Genomic DNA, 27,056 nt, shown 5'->3' on the forward strand with positions numbered 1-27,056 from the left:
AACCGAATTGCACGACGGGAGAATAACGTCACGTTCGTCTGTAGCTGTACCCCAACTAGCCACAACCACCTGACGAGGTTGCTACTTAAAAATTCCACTCCGGCGCATGCTGCTGTTAGCTAGCAGGCGGTTTTAAGAAATAACGCTGAACAGATCTGTGAAGTCATCTTTTTGTGTCTCGATTTTCTTTAAACACAATGCAGGCCAAGGGATTTGCTGTAGTCCGCCACCAGTAAAGGTAACGTTACGTTATTTTAGGTAGGTAGCCTAGTAGCAAACTTAACGCTAGCTAGCTATGTTATGGACAACTAGCTAGCTTGCTAACGATTGGTTAGCAGTTGCTAACCGCATTAACCTAGTTAGCAAAACACAATAAAAAGTTACATCTAAATAGCTAACGTTAGATACATCGCCAAATACGATTTAGGCGTTTGTTGTCATTTAGCTAGCTATCTAGCTAGCTCGTTAGCTAGCTATGAAGTTGGCTGGCTAGCTTGGTCAGATCAGTTGAATGGTAATTTGTATAGCCCATGTATGTATTGGAAAGACACGGGTAGTCGCAAATTGGTGAATTATATTTTTTTTAGCAGCGAGTCTGATTCCCGGGTGGGTTTGAAATAGAACTTACAGTATTTATCAATATTAAATAAATGACTAATTGCTGCTGGTGACTGGTTGTACCGTAAAGTGACGTTGGCTTTCCTTTTTTAAATAAGTTGTTCTGTCAGATATCTAACAATCGACTTTTTTCAGTTTAGAGATTGTCATCAGGGCTTTTTGATGAGTTTGTTTTTGTAGTTTATTGGTGCAAAATGGATGTTAAGATAGAGGACGATGAAGCAGAGAGATCCCAAGTAACCATTTGGTCTGATTCAATTAATGCCTGTATAGATTACCCACATTCTCCAGTGTCAGGAAACACAGAAACAAGTTATCTGGAAACCAAAACCGATTCAACATATGAACATGACTATACAGTGATCCAAACTACCAACAATTTATCAGACAGTTATTTTCTTTCTGAGATTGATGTAAAGCTAGAGGAGAATGACATGGGAATATCCCCAACTGTCCCATGGTCTTCGTGTTCCTATGTGGGTTTACCAAAAGAGCATTCACATGTACCTTCCATCAGTTCCCAAACAACAAGTCAAGGGCAGATTTTACGTCTTTTCCCTGAAAAGACAGGCCCAAGTGATGGGGAGAATAATGCTGTCAAAGTGGTTTATTTCTGTAATGCCCAAGATCCCGTTAGCACATCTGAAGGGCATTTTCTCAAAGAGGAGTCATGGCATGGATCACCGTCCAGTGATATTCCCATAGCAAATGCATTCACCCTCTGTGGTTCATTTGAAGCTCAAATCAACCAATCTTCACAGGTGTTTAGCGTAAACCAAACCCAGACCAATAATGAATTGCCATTGCCTGCTGACAATGTTCATCTAGCAAGATATAGTTCTGACACTCCTTCTGTGCTAACCTCGCCTGCTACAGAAAGCGGCTGCAATTTAGCTGTATCTACTAGATTGAGGCCTATTCTTTCCGATTGTGAGCCATTCAACTTTCCTTCAGATGAAGACGAAGACTACAATGGCGATGAAAGACGAAGACTGCAATGCCAAAAAACGATAGAGGATGAGTATATACGGCAGTGTCGTGACCATTACTCAAGAAAAACCCCAAGACAGTTTGGAAGGTTTTGGAAAGCTCCATACCCGAAGTGCAAAGAACTGGGTGTAGATTTCAGTGTTGGATCTGGAGCGAAACAGAAACTTGATCGTCATTTACTGACAAATGGTGTAATGGTTGAGGTGTCTCAATATGCTAAAGAGATTAATAGAGCTCACCAGCATGTTATCTATGATATTCTAGAATACAACTTTGATCTTGGTGTTGGTAATGTACGATATGAATTTTCCGCCCGGACTTTGTTCAAACTAAAAGAAATGAAAAAGAATCACAGGAGGACACAACCTGAGTGGTTAGCAGAAGTGTTTGAACTTCCTGATCCAAAGACACTCAAAGCAAGCAAGTCCTCTCTTAAACGGGCAAAATCCAATTTGCATAGCAGCATCTCAGAAAATCGAACACCCTTTGACGTCTGTATAAAGGAGGAGTCTGTTGTGGACTTGATATCTCCTCCGCATGTGAAGACTGAAAGCCTCTTTACTGAGACAGTTTTAACACGGTGTGCGGATGAGACTGCACTCCTTGGCCCTGAAAAGGGACCTAATGAAATATGCACAAAGGATGGGGCTGATCTGGATGTGATCTATCCTCAACATGTCCAGACAGAAACCATCTTCACTCAGACAGACATAACAATGAAGCAATCCTTAATGATGCCCACGCTAGAAGAAGCATTGGAGTACCTCTACCCTCTCTGTAAGGAAAAAGGACTTGACCTGGATGTGAAGTCTAAATGTGTGAAAATTGATAAACTTGACTTGCATCTATTGACCAGAGATGTCATGTTAGAATTGGCTGATTTTGCCTCAGATGTGTGTGGAACTTACAGGCAGGTTGTCTGTGATGTTCTAGAACAAAATTTTGATCTGGATTTACGAAGTGGGAAAACTCAGCTCGCTCAAGATATTATGTATACGCTACACACTTTGTTGAGTATGACAGATATACAAAAGCGAAGGAGATGTGGATATGACAAGGATACTTTCATGAAAAAACGACCCAAACATAAGAATCCCGAGATTTTCCGTAGACTGAATTTCACTACAGCATCACTTGTGCCGAAATACCGAAGACTGAAAGAAATAACAAAAAGGAGGAGGTTGGATTTAATGAGAAAAAAAAGAGAAATGGACCTGTTAATAGCCAGGGTGTCGAAGGGAGGCAATTTGCTAGAAGTCAGACAAGTAGAACCTCATTGGGTCAAGCTAGAGAGCATCTCTGATAAGATTGACCTTGCTCTTTGTGCTGATGAAACAAAGCAAAATGTTACCAACTTAGAACATTCAAATGTGACGTTTAACACTAAAGAACTGGTGAAAGACTGCTACCCACTCTGTCATGAAATAGGTCTGGGCCTTGATGTTGCATCCAAACCTGCATTCACTCACTGTGGTTCATTTGAAGCTCAAATCAACCCATCTTCACAGGTGTTTAGCGTAAACCAAACCCAGACTAATAATGAATTGCCATTGCCTGCTGACAATGTTTATCTAGCAAGATATAGTACTGACACTCCTTCTGTGCTAACCTCACTTGCTACAGAAAGCAGATGTAATTTAGCTGTATCTACTAGACCGAGGCCTATTCTTTCCGATTATTGTGAGCCATTCAACTTTCCTTCTGATGAAGACGAAGACTACAATGGCGATGAAAGACGAAGACTGCAATGCCAAAAAACGATAGATGAGTATATACGGCAGTGTCGTGACCATTACTCAAGAAAAACCCCAAGACAGTTTGGAAGGTTTTGGAAAGCTCCATACCCGAAGTGCAAAGAACTGGGTGTAGATTTCAATGTTGGATCTGGAGCGAAACAGAAACTTGATCGTCATTTACTGACAAATGGTGTAATGGTTGAGGTGTCTCAATATGCTAAAGAGATTAATAGAGCTCACCAGCATGTTATCTCTGATATTCTAGAATACAACTTTGATCTTGGTATTGGTGATGAAGTACGATATGATTTTTCCGCCCGGACTTTGTTAAAACTAAAAGACATGAAAAAGAATCACAGGAGGACACAACCTGAGTGGTTAGCAGAAGTGTTTGAACTTCCTGATCCAAAGACAATCAAAGCAAGAGACTCCTCTCTTAAATGGGCAAGGTCCAATTTGCATAGCAACGTCTCAGAAAATCGAAAACCCTTTGACGTCTGTATAAAGGAGGAGTCTGTTGTGGACTTGATATCTCCTCCGCATGTGAAGACTGAAAGCCTCTTTACTGAGACAGTTTTAACACGGTATGCGGATGAGACTGCACTCCTTGGCCCTGAAAAGGGACCTAATGAAATATGCACAAAGGATGAGGCTGATCTGGATGTGATCTATCCTCAACATGTCCAGACAGAAACCACAATAGAAGAAGCATTGGAGTACCTCTACCCTCTCTGTAAAGAAAAAGGACTTGACCTGGATGTGAAATCTAAATTTGTGAAAAAGGATAAACTTGACTTGCATCTATTGACCAGAGATGTCATGTTAGAATTGGCTGATTTTGCCTCAGATGTGTGTGGAACTTACAGGCAGGTTGTCTGTGATGTTCTAGAACAAAATTTTTATCTGGATTTACAAAGTGGGAGAACTGAGCTGGCTCATGAGATTATGGATGTGTTAGGATCAGTTTTGAGGAGAAGGACACAGTTACAAGGTCAAAGGAGATGTGAATTTTACAAGGATACTTTCATGAAAAAACGTCGCAAACAAAGGAATTCTGCAGAGATTTCCAATAACCAGAAGGCCACTACAGCAACACTTGAGCCGAAATACCAAAGGCTGAAAGAAGTAACAAAAAGGAGGAGGTTGGCTTTAATGAAGAAAAAAAAAGAAATGGACCTGTTAATAGCCAGGGCGTCGAAGGGAGGCAATTTGCTGGAAGTCAAGCTAGAGCGCATCTCTGATTAAGATTGACCTTGCTCTTTGTGCTGATGAAACGAAGCAAAATGTTACCAACTTAGACCAATCATATGTGACGTTTAACACTAAAGAACTGGTGAAAGACTGCTACCCACTCTGTCATGAAATAGGTCTGGGCCTTGATGTTGCATCCAAACCTGCACAAACGAAACTGGAATTGAATTTACTGACTAACAGTGTTGTTATCGAGGTTCATACATACTTGCGTAAGAATCGTTGAGGTAAGATTGGATTGGAAAAGATGGGTGTGTATTTTGTTTGCTCTCTGATATTCTAGAATACAATTTTGATCATAGTTTGCAAAACGTTATCAATTTCTATTATGGATTTCGAGTAAAGTGACGGTTCGGAAACACAAACCTGAGCTCTTGGGAAAGGGTGAAATGTCGAAAGAAGTGTTCATAATACCAAGTGTGATTTCAAAGCAGTGCAACAAAAAACAAACCCAGTGCTTTCAGATCATTTTCCTAAAAGAATGTCAAAGAAATCTCAGGGGGAAATAAAATGGAACAAGATGCAAGACTGGTATATCCCAATCATGGCCAACACTATCGCCACGAAGAGCATTTAATCAAAGATTGTTCATGGAATGGCTCAACGCCCATTGATATTCTGACAGGAAATGTATTCAGCCTCCCAGAATTGTCACTACGCATTGCAGAAAAGGGTTATTTTGAAAGTCAAGTCAACCCAACTTCAGATATTTAGCTAAACACCAACTGAACGACAACATCAGGCCAACAATCTCCCATAACATGGTACTGCCATACCTTTTGTGCTATCCTCATCTGCTACAGCAATCGGCTGTAATGTAGAACTACCTACTAGTCCTCCTCTTCCAGCCAATTGTAAATCATTTGAACTTTCCCTCTGAAGTCTACAATGTCAAAAATTCAGAGGATGAGTATGAACTCAGCAGAAAAAGAAACGTCCTCTCAATGTCGACTGCATTTATTTTCAGCAAACTTAACATGTGTAAATATTTGTATGAACATAACAAGATTCAACAACTGAGACATAAACTGAACAAGTTCCACAGACATCTGACTAACCGTAATGGAATAATGTGTCCCTGAACAAGGGGGTCAAAAGTAAGTCAGTATCTGGTGTGGCCACCAGCTGCATTAAGTACTGCAGTAAATCTCATCATGGACTGCACCAGATTTGCCAGTTCTTGCTGTAAGATACCCCACTCTTCCACCAAGGCACCTGCAAGTTTACAGACATTTCTGAGGGGATTGGCCCTAACCCTTATCCTCTGATCCTTCAGGTCCCAGACATGCTCAATGGGATTGAGATCCGGGCTCTTTGCTGGCCATGGCAAAACACTTACATCCATGTGTTGCAGGAAATCACGCACAGAACGAGCAGTATGGCTGGTGGCATTGTCATGCTGGAGGGTCATGTCAGGATGAGCCCGCAGGAAGGGTACCACATGAGGGAGGAGGATGTCTTCCATGTAACGCACAACTTTGAGATGGCCTGCAATGACAACAAACTCAGTCCGATGATGCTGTGACACACCGCCCCAGACCATGACGAACCCTCCACCTCCAAATCGATCCCGCACTAGGGTACAGGCCTCGGTGTAATGCTCATTCCTTCGACGATAAATGCGAATCTGGGGTTTGTGCCCAACATTGTTGCACAAACCCCAAACCCAACAACTGGGTTTGTGCCCAACATTGTTGCTGGTGATGTCTGTTTAGGACCTGCCTTACAACAGGCAAAGTCCTCAGTCCAGTCTCTCTGTCTATTGCGGATAGTTTGAGCTCTGATGGAGGGATTGTGCGTTCCTGGTGGAACTCGGGCAGTTGTTGTTGCCATCCTGTACCTGTCCCGCAGGTGTAATGTTCGGATGTACCGATCCTGTGCAGGTGTTGTTACACGTGGTCTGCCACTGTGAGGACGATCAGCTGTCCGTCCTGTCTCCCTGTAGCGCTGTCTTAGGCATCTCACAGTACGGACATTACAATTTATTGCCCTGGCCACATCTCCAGTCCTCATGCCTCCTTGCAGCATGCCTAAGGTACGTCCACGCAGATGAGCAGGGACCATGGGCATTTTCTTTTGGTGATTTTCAGAGTCAGTAGAACGGTGTCTTTAGTGTCCTAAGTTTTTATAACTGTGACCTTAATTGTCTACAGTCTTTACGCTGTTAGTGTCTTAATTACCGTTCCACAGCTGCGTGTTCATTAATTGTTTATGGTTCATTGTGCAAGCATGGGAAACTGTGTTTAAACCCTTTACAATGAAGATCTGTGAAGTTATTTGGATTTTTACGATTTATCTTTGAAAGACGGGGTCCTGAAAAGGGGACATTTTCTTTCTTTTCTGAGTTTATTTGTCAGTGTTGTCAGTTGCTCAACCTTTCCCAAAATGGGCTGGAAGATATTTGAAAGTGCCAAGAAATAGGCTTAGAATTAATTGAATGTCGGAACTGGAGCAAAATATAATCTTGATTTGCATTTTTACTGACTAATGCCGTAATGGTTGAGGTTTCGGATTTAAGTAAGTGGATTAGTAGAGCTTGCCAACATGTCTGAGATATTGTAGAGTACAACTTTGATCTTCTTTTGCAAAATGCGTAACGATATTACTTTAAAAATGGACAGAAGCAAGATGCATTACAAGAGAAGAACCTGGGTGGTTAACATAATTGTTTGAACTTCCTGATCCAAAGACAATGAAAGCAGGACAATACTCTCTTACATGGGCAAAAAGCTATTTGCACACAGTGCCTTTGGAAAGTTTTCAGACCCCTTGACTTTTTCCACATTTTGTTAAGTTACAGCCTTTTTGTCAAATTGATTAAATTAAACAATGTCCTTAGCAATCGGCGTGCAAAAGTGCTACCCCCGCTGCAAGGAAATAGGCCTGGACCTCGACGTTGCATCCAAACCTGAAAAAAACAAAACGCAAATTTCAGTTACTGGTAATGGTGTAAATATTTAATAATAGAATGTAAAAAGGCTAAAGGATATGCGTCTTTTCTCTATGATAGTCTAGAATACATTTTTTGATCTTAAAGTGGAACTGATAGCGTTTTAGCAATATGCAATCTTAGATCTGTTCATATACATCCCAGGAAGATTATATATATATATATATTTTTTTTTAACGGTTTCTGACACGTGATCACTTTTAGATATGGTAATTTTTATAAATTCATTGAATGTTTGAGATTGAAGTATAGTTAGGCATTTGTGAAAATTCTATAAGAATATTGTCAGAGGACAGACCCAGTTTTTGAAATTATTTTTATTGACTGTTCAACTCAATCTGATCTTAGACAGTTTTTTAGTTTACCAGTGATTTTGTGTGGCCTACCACTTCGCGGCTGAGCCATTGTTGCTCCTAGACGTTTCCACTTCAAAATACCACTTACAGTTGACCGGAGCAGAAATTTGACAAACTGACTTATTGGAAAGGTGTCATCCTATGACGGTGCCATGTTGAAAGTCACTGAGCTCTACAGTAAAGCCATTCTACTGCCAATGATTGTCTATGAAGATTTTATACACCTGTTAGCAACGGGTGTGACTGAAATAGCCAAACCCACTTATTTGAAGGTGTCCAAATACTTTTGTGTTAACGGTTAAGTCTTTGAATAGTGGATTTTACAGATTCCCTTGGCCTCCTGTTGGTTCACTTTTGTTCTTGCTGTGGTTTATTTCTAGACTTCTTTTTACTTTCAACGACATGTTCATTGACGAGCCTAACTTTTCTACCTTAGAAAGCCCATGTTGATTAACCTTCTGATCTTTCTTTTTTGATGTAAATAAGGCGAACAATGATATTTTTTCTAATTTAAGAGTTGGCCTAGGCATTGGTAAAAAACCTATGGATCATGTTTTTATTTTTTAAGTTTGTTTTTCAGCCATTTTTGGAGTGACTTATCTGTGGGCTAGTTCTTTTTTTTCTTTTTTTGAGGAGGAGAGATTAAGAAAACACTGCTTCAAGACTTGCTTTGCAGTTACCCATACTTTTCTCTTATAAGGTCAACTATGAAGTGAAAGTATTTTTAAGGACACTTTCATTGACATTCTTAGGTGTACCTCTGACACCTGTTGCATCACAAGGTATGCAAGTAAATGTGTGACAGATGCGCATTGCAACTTTTTCTACTGCTTGCCATTCAAACTTTAAAACATGCAAACCGGTCTGGAATGGTGTGCTTGTATACAGTGTTTTGATACCAGTTACTCTAGAGCCCGACGGATATGGGATTTTTGTATCCGATTTTAGAGGGGAAATATTCACAGATAATCGATATTGGGCCTATATTTTTATGATTTTAGCTGGAATGAAACATTTAAATGTTTTCTGTATGGATTGTGATTAAAAAGATACTCAAAGAACGTTTAATGTAAGCACCACAGAACATTTAGGAGCACCAGAAAGATGCAGGAAAAAAAGTAAATAAAAAATGTACTGTAGTGAAAGGAAGATATACCACCCCGATTCCAGGAAACAACATGAGCCTCTGAAGACTGAGCGGCCCCGTGCCAGAATGAGGCTAGCATTCCATTTGTAGGGCTGTAGCCACTGGTAGTTGTCACTTGCAAGATACAATATAATTCACAACATTTTACGCTGGCACTGTGCTGCCTCTCGCCCCTAAGTGTTGCTTCAGTGAATGGTCCTTGCTATCCGGAGAGACATCGCTACCTCATAGTTTTGAAACACCATGTAAACACTGAGAATGTAAAGCAACTTTTTTTTTTTGTCTACCTGGCATTTTCTTTGTTGGACTTTTTGTCACCTTTTTTAGACAAATGATTTAATTGTCTTTGTTTATATTTTAATGTTTTATTATTTTTTTTTGTCATTTTGACTCTTATCCAAGTGTTTACAGTTTCGTGGATGTTTTTGTGATATTTTTCTGGGGATTAACACATTTTTTTGAAGAAGTCTTCATACTTCTCCCATTTGTGGACTGCCTCAAAGGAGTTTCTTTCTGGCATACTTTGGAGTGTCTTTGGAACAAAGGGTATGTAGCTTTTATGCTTCCTTTCTGTTAATGTTAACTGTTAATTAGCCTAACCAAGACTTTGCTATTTCAGGTTTCATCTTGTGTTATCATGTAGTGTTGTAAATATATATTTCTTAATTTCCACTCTTGAATGTATTTTGTAATCACTTGGGCCCTCCCTTGAAGAGACCACTAGCCCCCAACCCCTAGAATTAGAATGTATTTGACATGTGGTAATAGCTCCAGCATGCCTTCTGATAGACTTTCAGCATTTTAGCCATATTCTTTTCATATCTAAGTGTAAGGGTTAGTAGTGTTTGCTGGATCCTGCCCTGTTCTGGTAACTGCATACACATTTCTTCCCAGGTGCTGCGTCTCTGTGTCAACCGGCTGAGCATGCGTCCCAAAAGCAGAATGGTCTTTCTGTCCTTTCTACCATGTTTGACGGAACTCTACAGAAGTGAGTAGCCTACCTCAAAGCCCTGAAGGGGTGTTAGTCAGAGATTCAACTGGCAGCTTTATTTACTTTATTTTTTTAAAGTATTTTATTTCACCTTTTATTTAACCAGGGAGGCCAGTTGAGAACAAGTTCTCATTTACAACTGTGACCTGGCCAAGATAAAGCATAGCAGTGTGAACAGACAACACAGAGTTGTTTTAAGAATGTAAAATGTCAGAATAATAGTAGAGTGATTTATTTCAGCTTTTATTTCTTTCATCACATTCCCAGTTGGTTAGAAGTTTACATACACTCAATTCGTATTTGGTAGCATTGTCTTTAAATTGTTTAACTTTGGTCAAAAGTTTTGGGTAGCCTTCCACTAGCTTCCCACAATAAGTTTGGCCCATTCCTCCTGACAGAGCTGGTGTAACTGAGTCATGTCTTTAGGCCTCCTTGCTCGCCCACGCTTTTTCAGTTCTGCCCACAAATGTTCTATAGGGTTGAGGTCAGGGTTTTGTGATGGCCACTCCAATAGCTTGACTTTGTTGTCCTTAAGCCATTTTGCCACAACTTTTGAAGTATGCTTGGGGTCATTGTCCATTTGGAAGACCCATTTGTGACCAAGCTTTAACTTCCTGACTGATGTCTTGAGATGTTGTTTCAATATATCCACATAATTTTCCAACCTCATGATGCCATCTATTTTGTGAAGTGCACCAGTCCCCCATGCAGCAATGCACCCTCACAACATGCTTCACGGGTTGGGATGGTGTTCTTAGGCTTGCAGGCCTCCCCCCTTTTCCTCCAAACTTAATGATGGTCATTATGGCCAAACTATTTTTGTTTCATCAGACCAGAGGACATTTCTCCAAAAAGTACGATGTTTGTCCCCGTGGGAAGTTACAAACTGTAGTCTGGCTTTTTTATGGCGGTTTTGGAGCAGTGGCTTCTTTCTTGCTGAGCGGCCTTTTAGGTTATGTTGATGTAGGACTCGTTTTACTGTGGATATAGATACTTTTGTACCTGTTTCCTCCAGCGAGGTCACAAAGTTAAATCTAGAATTGGCTTCCTATTTTGCAACAAAGCATCCTTCACTCATGCTGCCAAACATACCCTTGTAAAACTGACCATCCTACCAATCCTCGACTTCGGCGATGTCATTTACAAAATAGCCTCCAATACCCTACTCAACAAATTGGATGCAGTCTATCACAGTGCAATCCGTTTTGTCACCAAAGCCCCATATACTACCCACCATTGCGACCTGTACGCTCTCGTTGGCTGGCCTTCGCTTCATACTCGTCGCCAAACCCACTGGCTCCATGTCATCTACAAGACCCTGCTAGGTAAAGTCCCCCCTTATCTCAGCTCGCTGGTCACCATAGCATCACCCACCTGTAGCACGCGCTCCAGCAGGTATATCTCTCTGGTCACCCCCAAAACGAATTCTTTCTTTGGCCGCCTCTCCTTCCAGTTCTCTGCTGCTGGAAACACTTATCTCCCTCACTAGCTTTAAGCACCAACTGTCAGAGCAGCTCACAGATTACTGCACCTGTACATAGCCCACCTATAATTTTGCCCAAACAACTACCTCTTTCCCTACTGTATTTATTTTATGTATTTATTTATTTTGCTCCTTTGCACCCCATTATTTTTATTTCTACTTTGCACATTCTTCCAATGCAAATCTACCATTCCAGTGTTTTACTTGCTATATTGTATTTACTTTGCCACCATGGCCTTTTTTTTGCCTTTACCTCCCATCTCACCTCATTTGCTCACATCGTATATAGACTTTTTTTATACTGTATTATTGACTGTATTGTTTGTTTTACTCCATGTGTAACTCTGTGTCGTTGTGTGTCGAACTGCTTTGCTTTATCTTGGCCAGGTCGCAATTGCAAATGAGAACTTGTTCTCAACTAGCCTACCTGGTTAAATAAAGGTGAAATAAAAATATAATAAAATAAAAAGTTCCTTTAGATTTAACTTCCTGACTGATGTCTTGAGATGTTGCTTCAATATAACCACATCATTTTCATACCTCATGATGCCATCTATTTTGTGAAGTGCACCAGTCCCTTCTGCAGCAAAGCACCCACACAACATGATGCTTCCACCACCATGCTTCACGGTTGGGATGGTGTTCTTCAGCTTGCAAGCATCCCCCTTTTTCCACCAAACATAACGATGGTCGTTATGGCCAAAGAGTTCTATTTTTGTTTCATAAGACCAGAGGACATTTCTCCAAAAAGTACGATCTTTGTCCCCATGTGCAGTTGCCAACCATAGTCTGGCTTTTTTGTGGCAATTTAGGAGCAGAGGCTTCTACCTTGCTGAGTGGCCTTTCAGGTTATGTCGATATAGGACTTGTTTTACTGTGGAAATAGATACTTTTGTACCTGTTTCCTCCATCTTCACAAGGTCCTTTGCTGTTGTTCTGGGATTGATTTGCACTTTTCGCACCATTTGTATGTTCATCTCTAGGAGACAGAACGCGTCTCCTTCCTGAGCGGTATGATGGCTGCGTGGTCCCATGGTGTTTATACTTGTGTACTATTGTTTGTACAGATGAACGTGGTACCTGCAGGCGTTTGGAAATTGCTCCCAAGGATGAACCAGACTTGTGGAGGTCTACACTTTTTTTTTTCTTGGCTGATTTCTTTTGATTTTCCCATGATGTCAAGCGAAGAGGCACTGAGTTTGAAGGTAGGCCTTGAAATACATCCACAGGTACACCTCCAATTGACTAAAATTATGTCAGTTAACCTATCAGAAGCTTCTAAAGCCATGCCATCATTTTCTGGATTTTTCCAAGCTGTTTAAAGGCACAGTGAACTTAGTGTATGTAAACTTCTGACCCACTGGAATTGTGATACAGATAAGTGAAATAATCTCTCTGTAAACAATTGTTGGAAAAATGACTTGTGTCATGTACAAAGATGTCCTAACCGACTTGCCAAAACTATAGTTTGATAACAAGAAATTTGTGGATTGGTTGAAAAACGAGTTTTAATGACTCCAACCTAAGTGTATGTAAACTTCCGACTTCAACTATATACAGTCGGGCAAAAAAGTATTTAGTCAGCCACCAATTGTGCAAGTTCTCCCACTTAAAAGATGACAGAGGCCTGTAATTTTCATCATAGGTACACTTTGATAGGTATCACATTGTAGGATTTGTGTTTTGTGTTCATGTTTTGGGGCTGTTGCTGGGCAACACGGACTTTCAACTCCCTCCAAAGATTTTCTATGGGGTTGAGATCTGGAGACTGGCTAGGCCACTCCAGGACCTTGAAATGCTTCTTACGAAGCCACTCCTTCGTTGCCCGGGCGGTGTGTTTGGGATCATTGTCATGCTGAAAGACCCAGCCACGTTTCATCTTCAATGCCCTTGCTGATGGAAGGAGGTTTTCACTCTCAATCTCACGATACATGGCCCCATTCATTCTTTCCTTTACACGGATCAGTCGTCCTGTTTCCTTTGCAGAAAAACAGCCCCAAAGCATGATGTTTCCACCCCCATGCTTCACAGTAGGTATGGTGTTCTTTGGATGCAACTCAGCATTCTTTGTCCTCCAAACACGACGAGTTGAGTTTTTACCAAAAAGTTATATTTTGGTTTCATCTGACCATATGACATTCTCCCAATCTTCTTCTGGATCATCCAAATGCTCTCTAGCAAACTTCAGACGGGCCTGGACATGTACTGGCTTAAGCAGGGGGACACGTCTGGCACTGCAGGATTTGAGTCCCTGGTGGCGTAGTGTGTTACTCTGCAGGTCATTCACTAGGTCCCCCCGTGTGGTTCTGCGATTTTTCTCACCGTTCTTGTGATCATTTTGACCCCACGGGGTGAGATCTTGCGTGGAGCCTCAGTGGTCTTGTATGTCTTCCATTTCCTAATAATTGCTCCCACAGTTGATTTCTTCAAACCAAGCTGCTTACCTATTGCAGATTCAGTCTTCCCAGCCTGGTGCAGGTCTACAATTTTGTTTCTGGTGTCCTTTGACAGCTCTTTGGTCTTGGCCATAGTGGAGTTTGGAGTGTGACTGTTTGAGGTTGTGGACAGGTGTCTTTTATACTGATAACAAGTTCAAACAGGTGCCATTAATACAGGTAACGAGTGGAGGACAGAGGAGACTCTTAAAGAAGAATTTACAGGTCTGTGAGAGCCAGAAATCTTGCTTGTTTGTAGGTGACCAAATACTTATTTTCCACCATAATTTGCAAATAAATTCATAAAAAATCCTACAATGTGATTTTCTGGATTTTTTTTTCTCATTTTGTCTGTCATAGTTGAAGTGTACCTATGATGAAAATTACAGGCCTCATCTTTTTAAGTGGGAGAGCTTGCACAATTGTTGGCTGACTAAATACTGTTTTGCCCCACTGTGTATATATATACACAGTGGGGAGAACGAGTATTTGATACACTGCTGATTTTGCATGTCTTCCTACTTACAAAGCATGTAGAGGTCTATAATTTATCATCGGTACACTTCAGCTGTGAGAAGTTATCTAAAACAAAAATCCAGAAAAATCACATTGTATGATTTTTATATAATTAATTTGCATTTTATTGCATGACATATGCTTTTCTGATGTATCAAATACTTAACTTAATATTTGGTACAGAAACCTTTTTTTGCAATTACAGAGATCATACGTTTCATGTAGTTCTTGACCAGGTTTGCACACACTGCAGCAGGGATTTTGGCCCACTCCTCCATACAGACCTTCTCCAGATCCTTCAGGTTTCAAGGCTGTCGCTGGGCAATATGGACTTTCAGCTCCCTCGCAAGATTTTCTATTGGGTTCAGGTCTAGAGACTGGCTAGGCCACTCCAGGACCTTGAGATGCTTCTTACGGAGCCACTCCTTAGTTGTCATGCTGGAAGACCCAGCCACGACCCATCTTCAATGCTCTTACTGAGGGAAGGAGGTTGTTGGCCAAGATCTTGCGATACATGGCCACATCCAACCTTCCCTCAATTCGGTGCAGTTGTCCTGTCCCCTTTGCAGAAAAGCATCCCCAAAGAATGTTTCCATCTCCATGCTTCACGGTTGGGATGGTGTTCTTGGGGTTGTACTCATCCTTCTTCTTCCTCCAAACACGGCGAGTGCAGTTTAAACCAAAAAGCTCTATTTTTGTCTCATCAGACCACATGACCGTCTCCCATTCCTCCTCTGGATCATCCAGATGGTCATTTGCAAACTTCAGACGGGCCTGGACATGCGCTGGCTTGAGCAGGGGGACCTTGCGTGGTCTGCAGGATTTTAATCCATGACGGCGTAGTGGGTTACTAATGGTTTTCTTTGAGACTGTGGTCCCAGCTCTCTTCAGGTCATTGACCAGGTCCTGCCGTGTAGTTCTGGGCTGATCCCTCCCCTTCCTCATGATCATTGATGCCCCATGAGGTGAGAACTTGCATGGAGCCCCAGACCGAGGGTGAGTGTCCGTCATCTTGAACTTCTTCGACTTTCTAATAATTGCGCCAACAGTTGTTGCCTTCTCACCAGGCTGCTTGCCTATTGTCCTGTAGCCCATCCCAGCCTTGTGCAGGTCTACAATTTTATCCCTGATGTCCTTACACAGCTCTCTGGTCTTGGCCGTTGTAGAGAGGTTGGTGTCGGTTTGATTGTGTGTGGACAGGTGTCTTTTATACAGGTGACGAGTTCAAACAAGTGCAGTTAATACAGGTAATGAGTGGAGCTCATGAACAGGAGAGCTTCTTAAAGAAAGAACTTTGAAGAAGATGCTTTGTAAGTAGGAAAACCTGCAAAATCAGCAGTGTATCAAATACAGTGCCTTGCGAAAGTATTCGGCCCCCTTGAACTTTGCGTCCTTTTGCCACATTTCAGGCTTCAAACATAAAGATATAAAACTGTATTTTTTTGTAAAGAATCAACAACAAGTGGGACACAATCATGAAGTGGAACGACATTTATTGGATATTTCAAACCTTTTTAACAAATCAAAAACTGAAAAATTGGGCGTGCAAAATTATTCAGCCCCCTTAAGTTAATACTTTGTAGCGCCACCTTTTGCTGCGATTACAGCTGTAATTTGCTTGGGGTATGTCTCTATCAGTTTTGCACATCGAGAGACTGAAATTTTTTCCCATTCCTCCTTGCAAAACAGCTCGAGCTCAGTGAGGTTGGATGGAGAGCATTTGTGAACAGCAGTTTTCAGTTCTTTCCACATATTCTCGATTGGATTCAGGTCTGGACTTTGACTTGGCCATTCTAACACCTGGATATGTTTATTTTTGAACCATTCCATTGTAGATTTTGCTTAATGTTTTGGATCATTGTCTTGTTGTAAGACAAATCTCCGTCCCAGTCTCAGGTCTTTTGCAGACTCCATCAGGTTCTCTTCCAGAATGGTCCTGTATTTGGCTCCATCCATCTTCCCATCAATTTTAACCATCTTCCCTGTCCCTGCTGAAGAAAAGCAGGCCCAAACCATGATGCTGCCACCACCATGTTTGACAGTGGGGATGGTGTGTTGCTTTTACGCCAAACATAACGTTTTGCATTGTTGCCAAAAAGTTCAATTTTAGTTTCATCTGACCAGAGCACCTTCTTCCACATGTTTGGTGTGTCTCCCAGGTGGCTTGTGGCAAACTTTAAACGACACTTTTTATGGATATCTTTAAGAAATGGCATTCTTCTTGCCACTCTTCCATAAAGGCCAGATTTGTGCAATATACGACTGATTGTTGTCCTATGGACAGAGTCTCCCACCTCAGCTGTAGATCTCTGCAGTTCATCCAGAGTGATCATGGGCCTCTTGGCTGCATCTCTGATCAGTCTTCTCCTTGTATGAGCTGAAAGTTTAGAGGGACGGCCAGGTCTTGGTAGATTGGCAGTGGTCTGATACTCCTTCCATTTCAATATTATCGCTTGCACAGTGCTCCTTGGGATGTTTAAAGCTTAGGAAATCTTTTTGTATCCAAATCCGGCTTTAAACTTCTTCACAACAGTATCTCGGACCTGCCTGGTGTGTTCCTTGTTCTTCATGATGCTCTCTGCGCTTTTGACGGACCTCTGAGACTATCACAGTGCAGGTGCATTTATACGGAGACTTGATTACACACAGGTGGATTGTATTTATCATCATTAGTCATTTAGGTCAACATTGGATCATTCAGAGATCCTCACTGAACTTCTGGAGAGAGTTTGCTGCACTGAAAGTAAAGGGGCTGAATACTTTTGCACGCCCAATTTTTCAGTTTTTGATTTGTTAAAAAAGTTTGAAATATCCAATAAATGTCGTTCCACTTCATGATTGTGTCCCACTTGTTGTTGATTCTTCACAAAAAAAATACAGTTTTATATCTTTATGTTTGAAGCCTGAAATGTGGCAAAAAGTCGCAAAGTTCAAGGGGGCCGAATACTTTCGCAAGGCACTGTACTTGTTCTCCCCACTATATATATATATATATATGTTTATTTTCATGTTTATTTTTCTTTTGTCAGAATGATTCAAATCAAAATATTACTTATGTTACTGAGCAGGTGGGTGTGATGAATTCCGATATACATGCTGATGGTTCCTGGGGTGAATGGACTCCATTTTTTGTTTACTGACGCAAGTGAACTCTCACGCATTGTCACTGTCAAACACAGGGTTGACCAGGGATGGGAGGGTGTAAAACTAGTACAATACTGTTGGTCTACCGGGGTTAAAGGACTGAGTCTGTGTCTGTCTTTGCATGTGTCTGCTAATATGTATGATGTCATGTATATCTTCTCTCCAGACTACCATGGTGGTTTCCATCTTCAGCCAGACTGGGACAGACGGGGAGGGGGAAACAAGTGAACAGATATTCACTAGGACAATCGCAGAATGGTCACCATGGAAACATACCACCTGTACCAGTTCAGGACATGAGATCGCCACGTTGACCATCTTTAAGACGAAACAGTCTCTGGGTGAGTATGCCCATCAGTCAGCCGCCCACTAATCAGTAGCCTAGTACCCCGACCCACCAGTAGAGGTCAGTGCATCACCTGCTTATTGTTATTAATGGCCCAGTCTGAAAAAGACCCTTAGTAAGGCTATTTACCGTGTCTCTTTAGTCTACAGCAACAGTTGGTCATCTTCCCATGTAGATGCAGGATTTCAATCTTGCCAAAGATCAGTATCACAACTGATTCAACTAAGTCTTGTACTAAATACTATGGTTTTTAGTTGATTGGCAAAAGCCAACACCTACACTGGCACTCTGTGGAGAAATTCCCTGTCTCTACAGGTATCAGTATCTCAGGTGGGATGGAGAATGAGATGATGTTTCCAGGAGGAGCTGCCTCTACCAGTGACGTTCTGATGGTTAGCTTCTTTAGGAGCTCACTGTAATATTCCGGCAGCTCATGCTTTAATCCACGCTGAGCCATATAATACAAGGTGATGTGTTTAGCGGAATGTATTGTTCTGTGACGTTTGTAAACAACACTCAACTTTGGCCTGGGCTCAGAACTCTGAGTCTACAATACCTGAATGAAAAGACTTTGCTGGTGTGTGTGCCTGTGTTGGTGTGTCTGGCTTTTGTCTGACTGACAGTCTTATGAGTGGTAGAATGAGAGCGAAGGGGTGGAGAGAGGAAACCATTTTAAGACGCCTGTATGCTTCCCATCCAGAACAGTTTGCGTATACGCTACATGACCAAAAGTATGTGGACACCAGCTTGTCAAACATCTCTATCCAAAATCCTGGGCATTAATATGGCGTTGGTTCCCCCTATTGCTGCTAAAACAGCCTCTGTTCTTCTGGGAAGAATTTCCACTTGGTGTTGGAACACTGCTGCGGGTACTTTATTTAAATATTTTTCAACCTTTTATTTAACTAGGCAAGTCCGTTAAGAACACATTCTTATTGACAATGACGGTCTACCCTGGCCAAACCCTAACCGCCCTATGGGACTCCCAATCACGGCCGGTTGTGATACAGCCTGGAATCGAACCAGGGTCTGTAGTGACGCCTCAGGCACTGATATGTAGTGCCTTAGACCGCTGCTCCGCTCGGGATTGTTCAATAACTTGCTTCCATTCAGCCGCAAGCATTCGTGAGGTTGGGCACTAATGATTGCAGTCGGCGTTCCAATTCATCCCAAAGGTGTTCGATGGGGTTGAGGTCAGGGCCCTGTGCAGGCCAGTCAAGTTCTTCCACACCAATCTCGACAAACCATTTCTGTATGGACCTCGTTTTGTGCACAGGGGCATTGTCATGCTGAAACAGGAAAGGGCATTCCCCAAATTGTTGCCACAAAGTTGGAAGCACAGAATTGTCTAGAATGTCATTAACATTCTTTAACATATTCCTTCACTGGAACTAAGGGGCTCAAACCATGAACAGCCCCAGACCATTATTCCTTCTCCACCAAACTTTACAGTTGACGCTATGTATTGGGGCAGGTAGCGTTCTCTTGGCATTCGTCAGTCGGACTTCCAGATAGTGACGTTTGATTCATCACTCCAGAGAATGTGTTTCATCTGAGTCCAATTGCGGCGAGCAGCCAATGCTTTGGATTGCGCATGGTGATCTTAGGCTTGTGAGCGGCTGCTCGACCATGGAAAGCCATTTATTTATTTTTATATATTTATTTAGATTTTACCCCCTTTTTCTCCCCAATTTCGTGGTATCCAATTGTTAGTAGTTACTATCTTGTCTCATCGCTACAACTCCCGTACGGGATCAGGAGAGACGAAGGTCGAAAGTCATGCGTCCTCCGAAACACAACCCAACCAAGCCGCACTGCTTCTTAACACAGCGCACATCCAACCCGGAAGCCAGCCGCACCAATGTGTCGGAGGAAACACAGTGTACCTGGCAACCTTGGTTAGCGCGCACTGCGCCCTGCCCGCCACGGGAGTCGCTGGAGCGCGATGAGACAAGGATATCCCTACCGGCCAAACCCTCCCTAACCCAGACAACACTAGGCCAAATTGTGCGTCGGTCGGCCCACGGACCTCCCGGTCGCGGCCGGTTACGACAGAGCCTGGGCGTGAACCCAGAGTCTCTGGTGGCACAGCTAGACCACTGCGCCACCCATTTCATGAAGCTCCCGACAAACAGCTCTTATGCTGGCGTTGCTTCTAGAGGCCGTTTGGAACTAGTGAGTCTTGTAACCGAGGACAGACGATTCTACTGCAAATGTTTGTCTATGGAGATTGCAATGCTTTGTGCTCGAAGGAACAGGTGTGGCAGAAAAATCTGAATCCACTAATTTGAAGGGGTGTCCACATACTTTTGTATTTATGTTTTGTGATGTTTTTGTTCGTTTTGGTCATCCAAGGGTTTTTTCAGCTGTTCTTGCACACTTGTGTTTCTCTCTCCTTGAGATGCATGGACTAAGTTCAGTGCCGAAGTCTTCGCCCCTTAGTTGGTCATTGGTCAACAGTAGGGTTTGTCATTCAATGATAGCCGACTTGTTTTCATGCACATTTTTTCACTTGAAAAATACTGCACCAAGCATCTTAGTTAGATATAAAGTTGAGGGACAAAGATATCCTTGGCAAAAACAGCAAAATTAATTACAGGTTTCTTGAGGTACTTTACATAAATTTGGACTATTTTGAGGTAATGTATATTGACAACGGTGTCTGAAGATAGACAAACAGTACTATTTTCAAGGGAGTATGTGAGTACAATCGTTCGGTTCGCCTCGTCGAGTTCGGATGGGCACCAGCTGACCTAAAAATGCGGAAGTCACCTTGCTCACAGCTCTGTGAGAATAGGAGAATAGTTAACAATAGCTGAGTGTGAGTGTGCGTCTCCTGTAATATGTAGGGTGTCCCCACACTCTACCCAGAGTTTTCCCACACTCTACCCAGAGTTTTCCCACACTCTACCCAGAGTTTTCCCACACCTCTACCCAGAGTTTTCCCACACCTCTACCCAGAGTTTTCCCACACCTCTACCCAGAGTTTTCCCACACCTCTACCCAGAGTTTTCCCACACCTCTACCCAGAGTTTTCCCACACCTCTACCCAGAGTTTTCCCACACCTCTACCCAGAGTTTTCCCACACTCTACCCAGAGTTTTCCCACACTCTACCCAGAGTTTTCCCACACTCTACCCAGAGTTTTCCCACACCTCTACCCAGAGTTTTCCCACACCTCTACCCAGAGTTTTCCCACACCTCTACCCAGAGTTTTCCCACACCTCTACCCAGAGTGGGGGAAAACATGCTTTGGTGATGACGTTTCACTTTCTTATGTTATCAAATACATTTGACCAAGACAAATATGATTCTTAATGTTCTGAATCGTTCAGTGGGGTTGTTCTCTGACATCATTAATATTATATCCTAGAAGTCATATTTCATAACCTAATACATCTGATAAAAAGCAGCTCTGTTGACAGTGGTGCAGACTCATCGGATTTCACGTCTTCAAAGTTGTTTCCGTGGGTCGCAAACACGTTCTCATTTGCAGCAACGACCTGGGGAATAGTTACAGGGGAGTGGAGGGAGGATGAATGAGCCAGTTGTAAACTGGGGATTATTAGGTGACCGTGATGATATGAGGGCCAGATCGATAATTTATCCAGGATACCGGGGTTAACACCCTTACTCTTATGAGTGCCATGGGATCTTTAATGACCTCAGAGAGTCAGGACACCCGTTTAACTTCCCATCCGAAAGACGGCACCCTACACAGGGCAGTGCCCCCAATAACTGCCCTGGGGCATTGGGATATTTTTTTTAGACCAGTGGAAAGAGTGCCTCCTACTGGCCCTCCAACACCACTTCCAGCAGCATCTGGTCTCCCATCCAGGAACTGACCTGGACCAACCCTGCTTAGCTTCAGAAGCAACCCAGCAGTGGTATGCATACGCATGCGTCGGAGACCTTTGAGAAGGAGGGAAAGGACACGGAGGGCGAGAAATGGTTGGGAGAGAGAGAGAAACAGAGAGACATGGTTGGGAGAAAGGGAAACAGAGAGACATGGTTGGGAGAGAGGGAAACAGATACATGGTTGGAAGAGAGGGAAACAGAGACATGGTTGGAAGAGAGGGAAACAGAGAGACATGGTTGGAAGAGAGGGAAACAGAGAGACATGGTTGGAAGAGAGGGAAACAGAGAGACATGGTTGGAAGAGAGGGAAACAGAGAGACATGGTTGGAAGAGAGGGAAACAGAGAGACATGGTTGGAAGAGAGGGAAACAGAGACATGGTTGGAAGAGAGGGAAACAGAGAGACATGGTTGGAAGAGAGGGAAACAGAGAGACATGGTTGGAAGAGAGGGAAACAGAGAGACATGGTTGGAAGAGAGAGGGAAACAGAGACATGGTTGGAAGAGAGAGGGAAACAGAGACATGGTTGGAAGAGAGAGGGAAACAGAGACATGGTTGGAAGAGAGGGAAACAGAGACATGGTTGGAAGAGAGAGGGAAACAGAGACATGGTTGGAAGAGAGAGGGAAACAGAGACATGGTTGGAAGAGAGAGGGAAACAGAGACATGGTTGGAAGAGAGAGGGAAACAGAGACATGGTTGGAAGAGAGAGGGAAACAGAGACATGGTTGGAAGAGAGAGGGAAACAGAGACATGGTTGGAAGAGAGAGGGAAACAGAGACATGGTTGGAAGAGAGAGGGAAACAGAGACATGGTTGGAAGAGAGAGGGAAACAGAGACATGGTTGGAAGAGAGGGAAACAGAGACATGGTTGGAAGAGAGAGGGAAACAGAGACATGGTTGGAAGAGAGAGGGAAACAGAGACATGGTTGGAAGAGAGAGGGAAACAGAGAGACATGGTTGGAAGAGAGGGAAACAGAGAGACATGGTTGGAAGAGAGGGAAACAGAGAGACATGGTTGGAAGAGAGGGAAACAGAGAGACATGGTTGGAAGAGAGGGAAACAGAGAGACATGGTTAGAAGAGAGGGAAACAGAGAGACATGGTTGGAAGAGAGAGGGAAACAGAGAGACATGGTTGGAAGAGAGAGGGAAACAGAGACATGGTTGGAAGAGAGAGGGAAACAGAGACATGGTTGGAAGAGAGAGGGAAACAGAGAGACATGGTTGGGAGAGAGAGGGAAACAGAGAGACATGGTTGGTTGCTTTACTCTGACCCCCCCCCCCCCCATCTCCTGTTTCTTAACTCAGCCTCACACCTCTCTGGCATGGCCTGATAGCTGGTCCTTCCTTATCTGGTGTGTCTGCTGGCTGTCTCCCACACACTGAGACCAAATAGTCCCTGTCTGGTGTCTCTCTGCTGGCTGTCTCCCACACACTGAGACCAAATAGACAACTACAGCAGGCTTTCCTGTCCCCCTGTTCCTGTCTGAAAACACCATATATTTTAGCTAGCCACCAGGTGTGTGTGTGTCTCTCTCTTTCTCTGTGTGTGGGTGTCTGTCTCTCTCCTTTTCATCTGTGCTGTTAGCTGAGTAAGGTCACTGTGTAGTCAACAGCACCAGGATTATACTATTTACCCTGTCCTAGAGTTTTGGTGTTGCTGTCTCCAGACATATGACCTGAAGTCTGGACAGTGATCCACTACCTACTAGGAGCAATGCCCATCTAACTAATGTTAAACAAACTTACATGTGGATGATGCCTATTGGCTAGACATGGACAGGGTGAGAGAGAGAGGCCCAAAAAGAGCATCCATAAATGTTTACCTAAGAGGATGAATGAGATTGTCTGATATTCAAAATGACTTTGCACTTTAATCTGCTTTTTAGTTAAATGGATTGAAGTATTTTGGTGCTGGTGTCAAATCAAATGTATTTATAAAGCCCTTCGTACATCAGCTGATATCTCAAAGTGCTGTACAGAAACCCAGCCTAAAACCCCAAACAGCAAGCAATACAGGTGTAGAAGCACGGTGGCTAGGAAAAACTCCCTAGAAAGGCCAAAACCTAGGAAGAAACCTAGAGAGGAACCAGGCTATGTGGGGTGGCCAGTCCTCTTCTGGCTGTGCCGGGTGGAGATTATAACAGAACATGGCCAAGATGTTCAAATGTTCATAAATGACCAGCATGGTCGAATAATAATAAGGCAGAACAGTTGAAACTGGAGCAGCAGCACGGCCTGGTGGACTGGGGACAGCGAGGAGTCACGGAAGGGAAGGCAGCAATGTTTTGGGTTAACCAATGCTAGGGGAGATGGAGATGTATTTTCAGTTCAAACAGGGCCCTGGTTTGGGGAAAATCGAGAAGAGACCTTGTAATGTCACATACCTCTGGCCTTGTGATTTTGTGTGTGACCCTTCATTGGGGCTGTCAGCCAGGTGCATCCTCAGTGAGCCCTGATGACATCACAGGAAGTTCCTCTCCTCAGGGTTCTGGAACTCTTCCTGCATTAAACAATGCATTGTGTGTTTTGTGTTTTCAACATAACCTTCTGCTGAGGCTGAGTGTGTGTGTGTGTGTGTGTGTGTGTGTGTGTGTGAGCGAGTGAGAGAATATGGTAATGAATGTACTGGGATGGAGAGCAGTAGATGCTGAGTGGGAGCCCAGGTCACTGCACAGTGTTGGCGTCTGCATCACCTTTAACCTGTCTTTGTGTGTGTCTCCAGGCGTGGTATGAGCTGGTTTCAGTGGACGGTGAGTCTCTGCAGCGTGTGACCCATCAGCATGCAGTGTTCAGCAACAAGGCCAAAGACCCCGTGGTGTTTGTCAAGATCCTCAAGGGACCAGCTGACTTGCATCAGAGGAGTCCACTGTCAGGCTTACACAAGTACTACACACAGTATTTTTATTGAATCTTTATTGAACTAGGCAAGTCCATTTTAAGAACAAATTCTTATTTACAATGACGGCCTACACCGGCCAAACCCGGACGACGCTGGGCCAATTGTGCGCCGTCCTATGGGGACTCAATATCACAACCATATGTGATGCATTCTGGATTCGAACCAGAGACTGTAGTGACGCCTCTTGCACTGAGATGTAGTGCCTTAGACTGCTGCGCCACTCGAGAGCTCAGTACTGCTGGCCTGTCTACAAGAATGCTCTGAGGTGCAGTTCACCCATCCACTGGAAATGGAAATGATTTGAAATGGTGGTGTTCAAACCAGAACGCATGTCGACTTAAAGAGGAGGAGGATTCCCCTGACGCAGATGGTTCTCTCCAGCTAGGCTGCAATGGAAGGGAATGGTCTATTCTCAGAGGAGAGGAACATGGGTACCTCGGGACCAATAAGCATGGGTACCTTACCTGGGACCAATAAGCTTGCTTCTCCTCTAGGGCAAAAAGGATAATGGTTGTTTGCATAGCAAACAGGAACTACTGCAAAATTAAAATGTTTTTTTTTACACATGTGGGACTACTGTGCTTGCTTTGTGTATAACAATAATGTGATAAATACTATTTATCAAAGATGAACTTGATTATATGTATCCTTTTTCTTATATGAACTTAACATTTTGGAGAAAACACCCCTAAGAATAAAAAGGTTATCTAGCATTGTCAGGAGTCAGCAGCTAGCTATCCATATTAGCATATGTATCATCAAGGGACGGGAACTTTGTGAAAGCAGAGAACAAAAAACACACACACTTAACCACACACACCGTTCCAGGAAGCATCTCAGTCCATGGACGTCCTGCCAGAGAGAGCCTTATGAGAGGTGTAGTCCAGATTAAGCCTCTGTTTTATGTCAAAGGTCATCGTTGTAGTTTAATAGATGTCTAGGGCATCTGTTTTAAAGTAGTATTTCTGGCCTGTTTTAAAACTGTTTCTGGACAACAGAGTCCATGTTTCTGGGTCAGGCGTGATGACAGCTTTGTGGACTGAGCCTGTGAAGACATAGGTTCTCCAACTCCTACATGTTAAATGCAGGATATGAGGACCAGTGGCATGGCTTAAACTAGGGCTGGGGTGAGAGAAGTTGGGGGTAGAGGGAAGATAGGAGAAAGGGGCAAGGACTGGTGAGAGAGGGACTATATGGATCTGGGGCAGGGAGAGGGGCTAAGGCTGGGAAAGATTGGCTAGAGCTGGGATATAGGGTGGGAGACCGAGACTGCATGGGTATGGGAAGGGTTGATGCCAGGTCAAAGGCTAAGTTTAGGTTCCTAACTCAAAAGAATCACCAGTGTAGTACATTATGCATAGTGCCTTTTACATCTATGAGACAAAGGGCCTGAGTGATGCTTACATACGACTTGCTGGAGTGTCTGGCTGGTGACAAATGCTGCTGTATAATCAATGGCAGTATGGTCAGATAAGCTTATATTATATACATTTAGTTGATGCATAATACGCACGTAACTTGCATTTAATAAGTTGCATCCATAATGCCCTTTGATCATCATACAAATTGATCACAAATGTTCATTTTATTTCCACTTCACACAGTCTTCCTGTCTCTGGATTGTGTAATGTCGTTAATGGAAGTAGTTCAGTTATCGACTGATAAATGTGAATCCTAACTTCCACTTAAGTCACATTTTTACTAAGGCCAGGATTCGTTCAAAGGCGCATTGTGCACTGCACAGCGCTCCATCTCGCCTTTTATATAAATCCCAGCTCTAGTCGTGCATTAATATCAATGGCAGAGAGTGACAATGTGTTAGGATTCGCCCCGAAAAGCCTTCTTCACTTCAGCCAGTTGCAACAAAAATATACAGTGGGGAGAACAAGTATTTGATACACTACTGATTTTGCAGGTTTTCCTACTTACAAAGCATGTAGAGTTCTTTCTTTAAGAAGCTCTCCTGTTCATGAGCTCCACTCATTACCTGTATTAACTGCACTTGTTTGAACTCGTTACCTGTATAAAAGACACCTGTCCACACACTCAATCAAACAGACTCCAACCTCTCTACAATGGCCAAGACCAGAGAGCTGTGTAAGGAAATCAGGGATAAAATTGTAGACCTGCACAAGGCTGGGATGGGCTACAGGACAATAGGCAAGCAGCTTGGTGAGAAGGCAACAACTGTTGGCGCAATTATTAGAAAATGGAAGAAGTTCAAGATGACTGTGTGTGTGTATATACAGTTGGGCAAAAAAGTATTTAGTCAGCCACCAGTTGTGCAAGTTCTCCAACTTAAAAAGATGAGACAAACAAAATGAGAAGAAAAAT

At 43.0% G+C, this 27,056-nt stretch overlaps 2 protein-coding genes across 2 annotated transcripts; both read left to right on the forward strand.

The window, feature by feature from the left end:
* Positions 1-4: 4 nt before the first annotated feature.
* Positions 5-7,518, forward strand: LOC149985676 (uncharacterized). The gene has a single exon (XM_090243112.1). It carries the CDS (start codon positions 813-815, stop codon positions 4,587-4,589), a length of 3,777 nt encoding a protein of 1,258 aa, XP_090099238.1. The 5' UTR covers positions 5-812; the 3' UTR covers positions 4,590-7,518.
* Positions 7,473-25,354, forward strand: LOC110531025 (uncharacterized). The gene is made up of 6 exons (XM_090243142.1): positions 7,473-9,594; positions 9,943-10,036; positions 12,590-12,727; positions 17,784-17,958; positions 18,279-18,355; positions 24,546-25,354. The coding sequence occupies exons 3-6, from the start codon at positions 12,590-12,592 to the stop codon at positions 24,729-24,731; spliced, it is 576 nt and encodes a 191-aa protein (XP_090099268.1). The 5' UTR covers positions 7,473-9,594; positions 9,943-10,036; the 3' UTR covers positions 24,732-25,354.
* Positions 25,355-27,056: the final 1,702 nt, after the last annotated feature.

The sequence above is a fragment of the Oncorhynchus mykiss genome, chromosome 1 (genome assembly GCF_057628025.1).
Source record: "Oncorhynchus mykiss isolate SJ-2025 chromosome 1, ASM5762802v1, whole genome shotgun sequence".
NCBI lineage: Eukaryota > Metazoa > Chordata > Actinopteri > Salmoniformes > Salmonidae > Oncorhynchus > Oncorhynchus mykiss.

Bases quoted from the DNA above. Each gene is read 5' to 3' on its own strand.
- LOC149985676 (XM_090243112.1), top strand. From the start codon at position 813: ATGGATGTTAAGATAGAGGACGATGAAGCAGAGAGATCCCAAGTAACC.
- LOC110531025 (XM_090243142.1), top strand. From the start codon at position 12,590: ATGAACGTGGTACCTGCAGGCGTTTGGAAATTGCTCCCAAGGATGAAC. The intron at 12,728-17,783 runs GTAGGCCTTGAA...TCTTCTCTCCAG, and splicing joins AAGAGGCACTGAGTTTGAAG to ACTACCATGGTGGTTTCCAT. The intron at 18,356-24,545 runs GTTAGCTTCTTT...GTGTGTCTCCAG, and splicing joins CTACCAGTGACGTTCTGATG to GCGTGGTATGAGCTGGTTTC.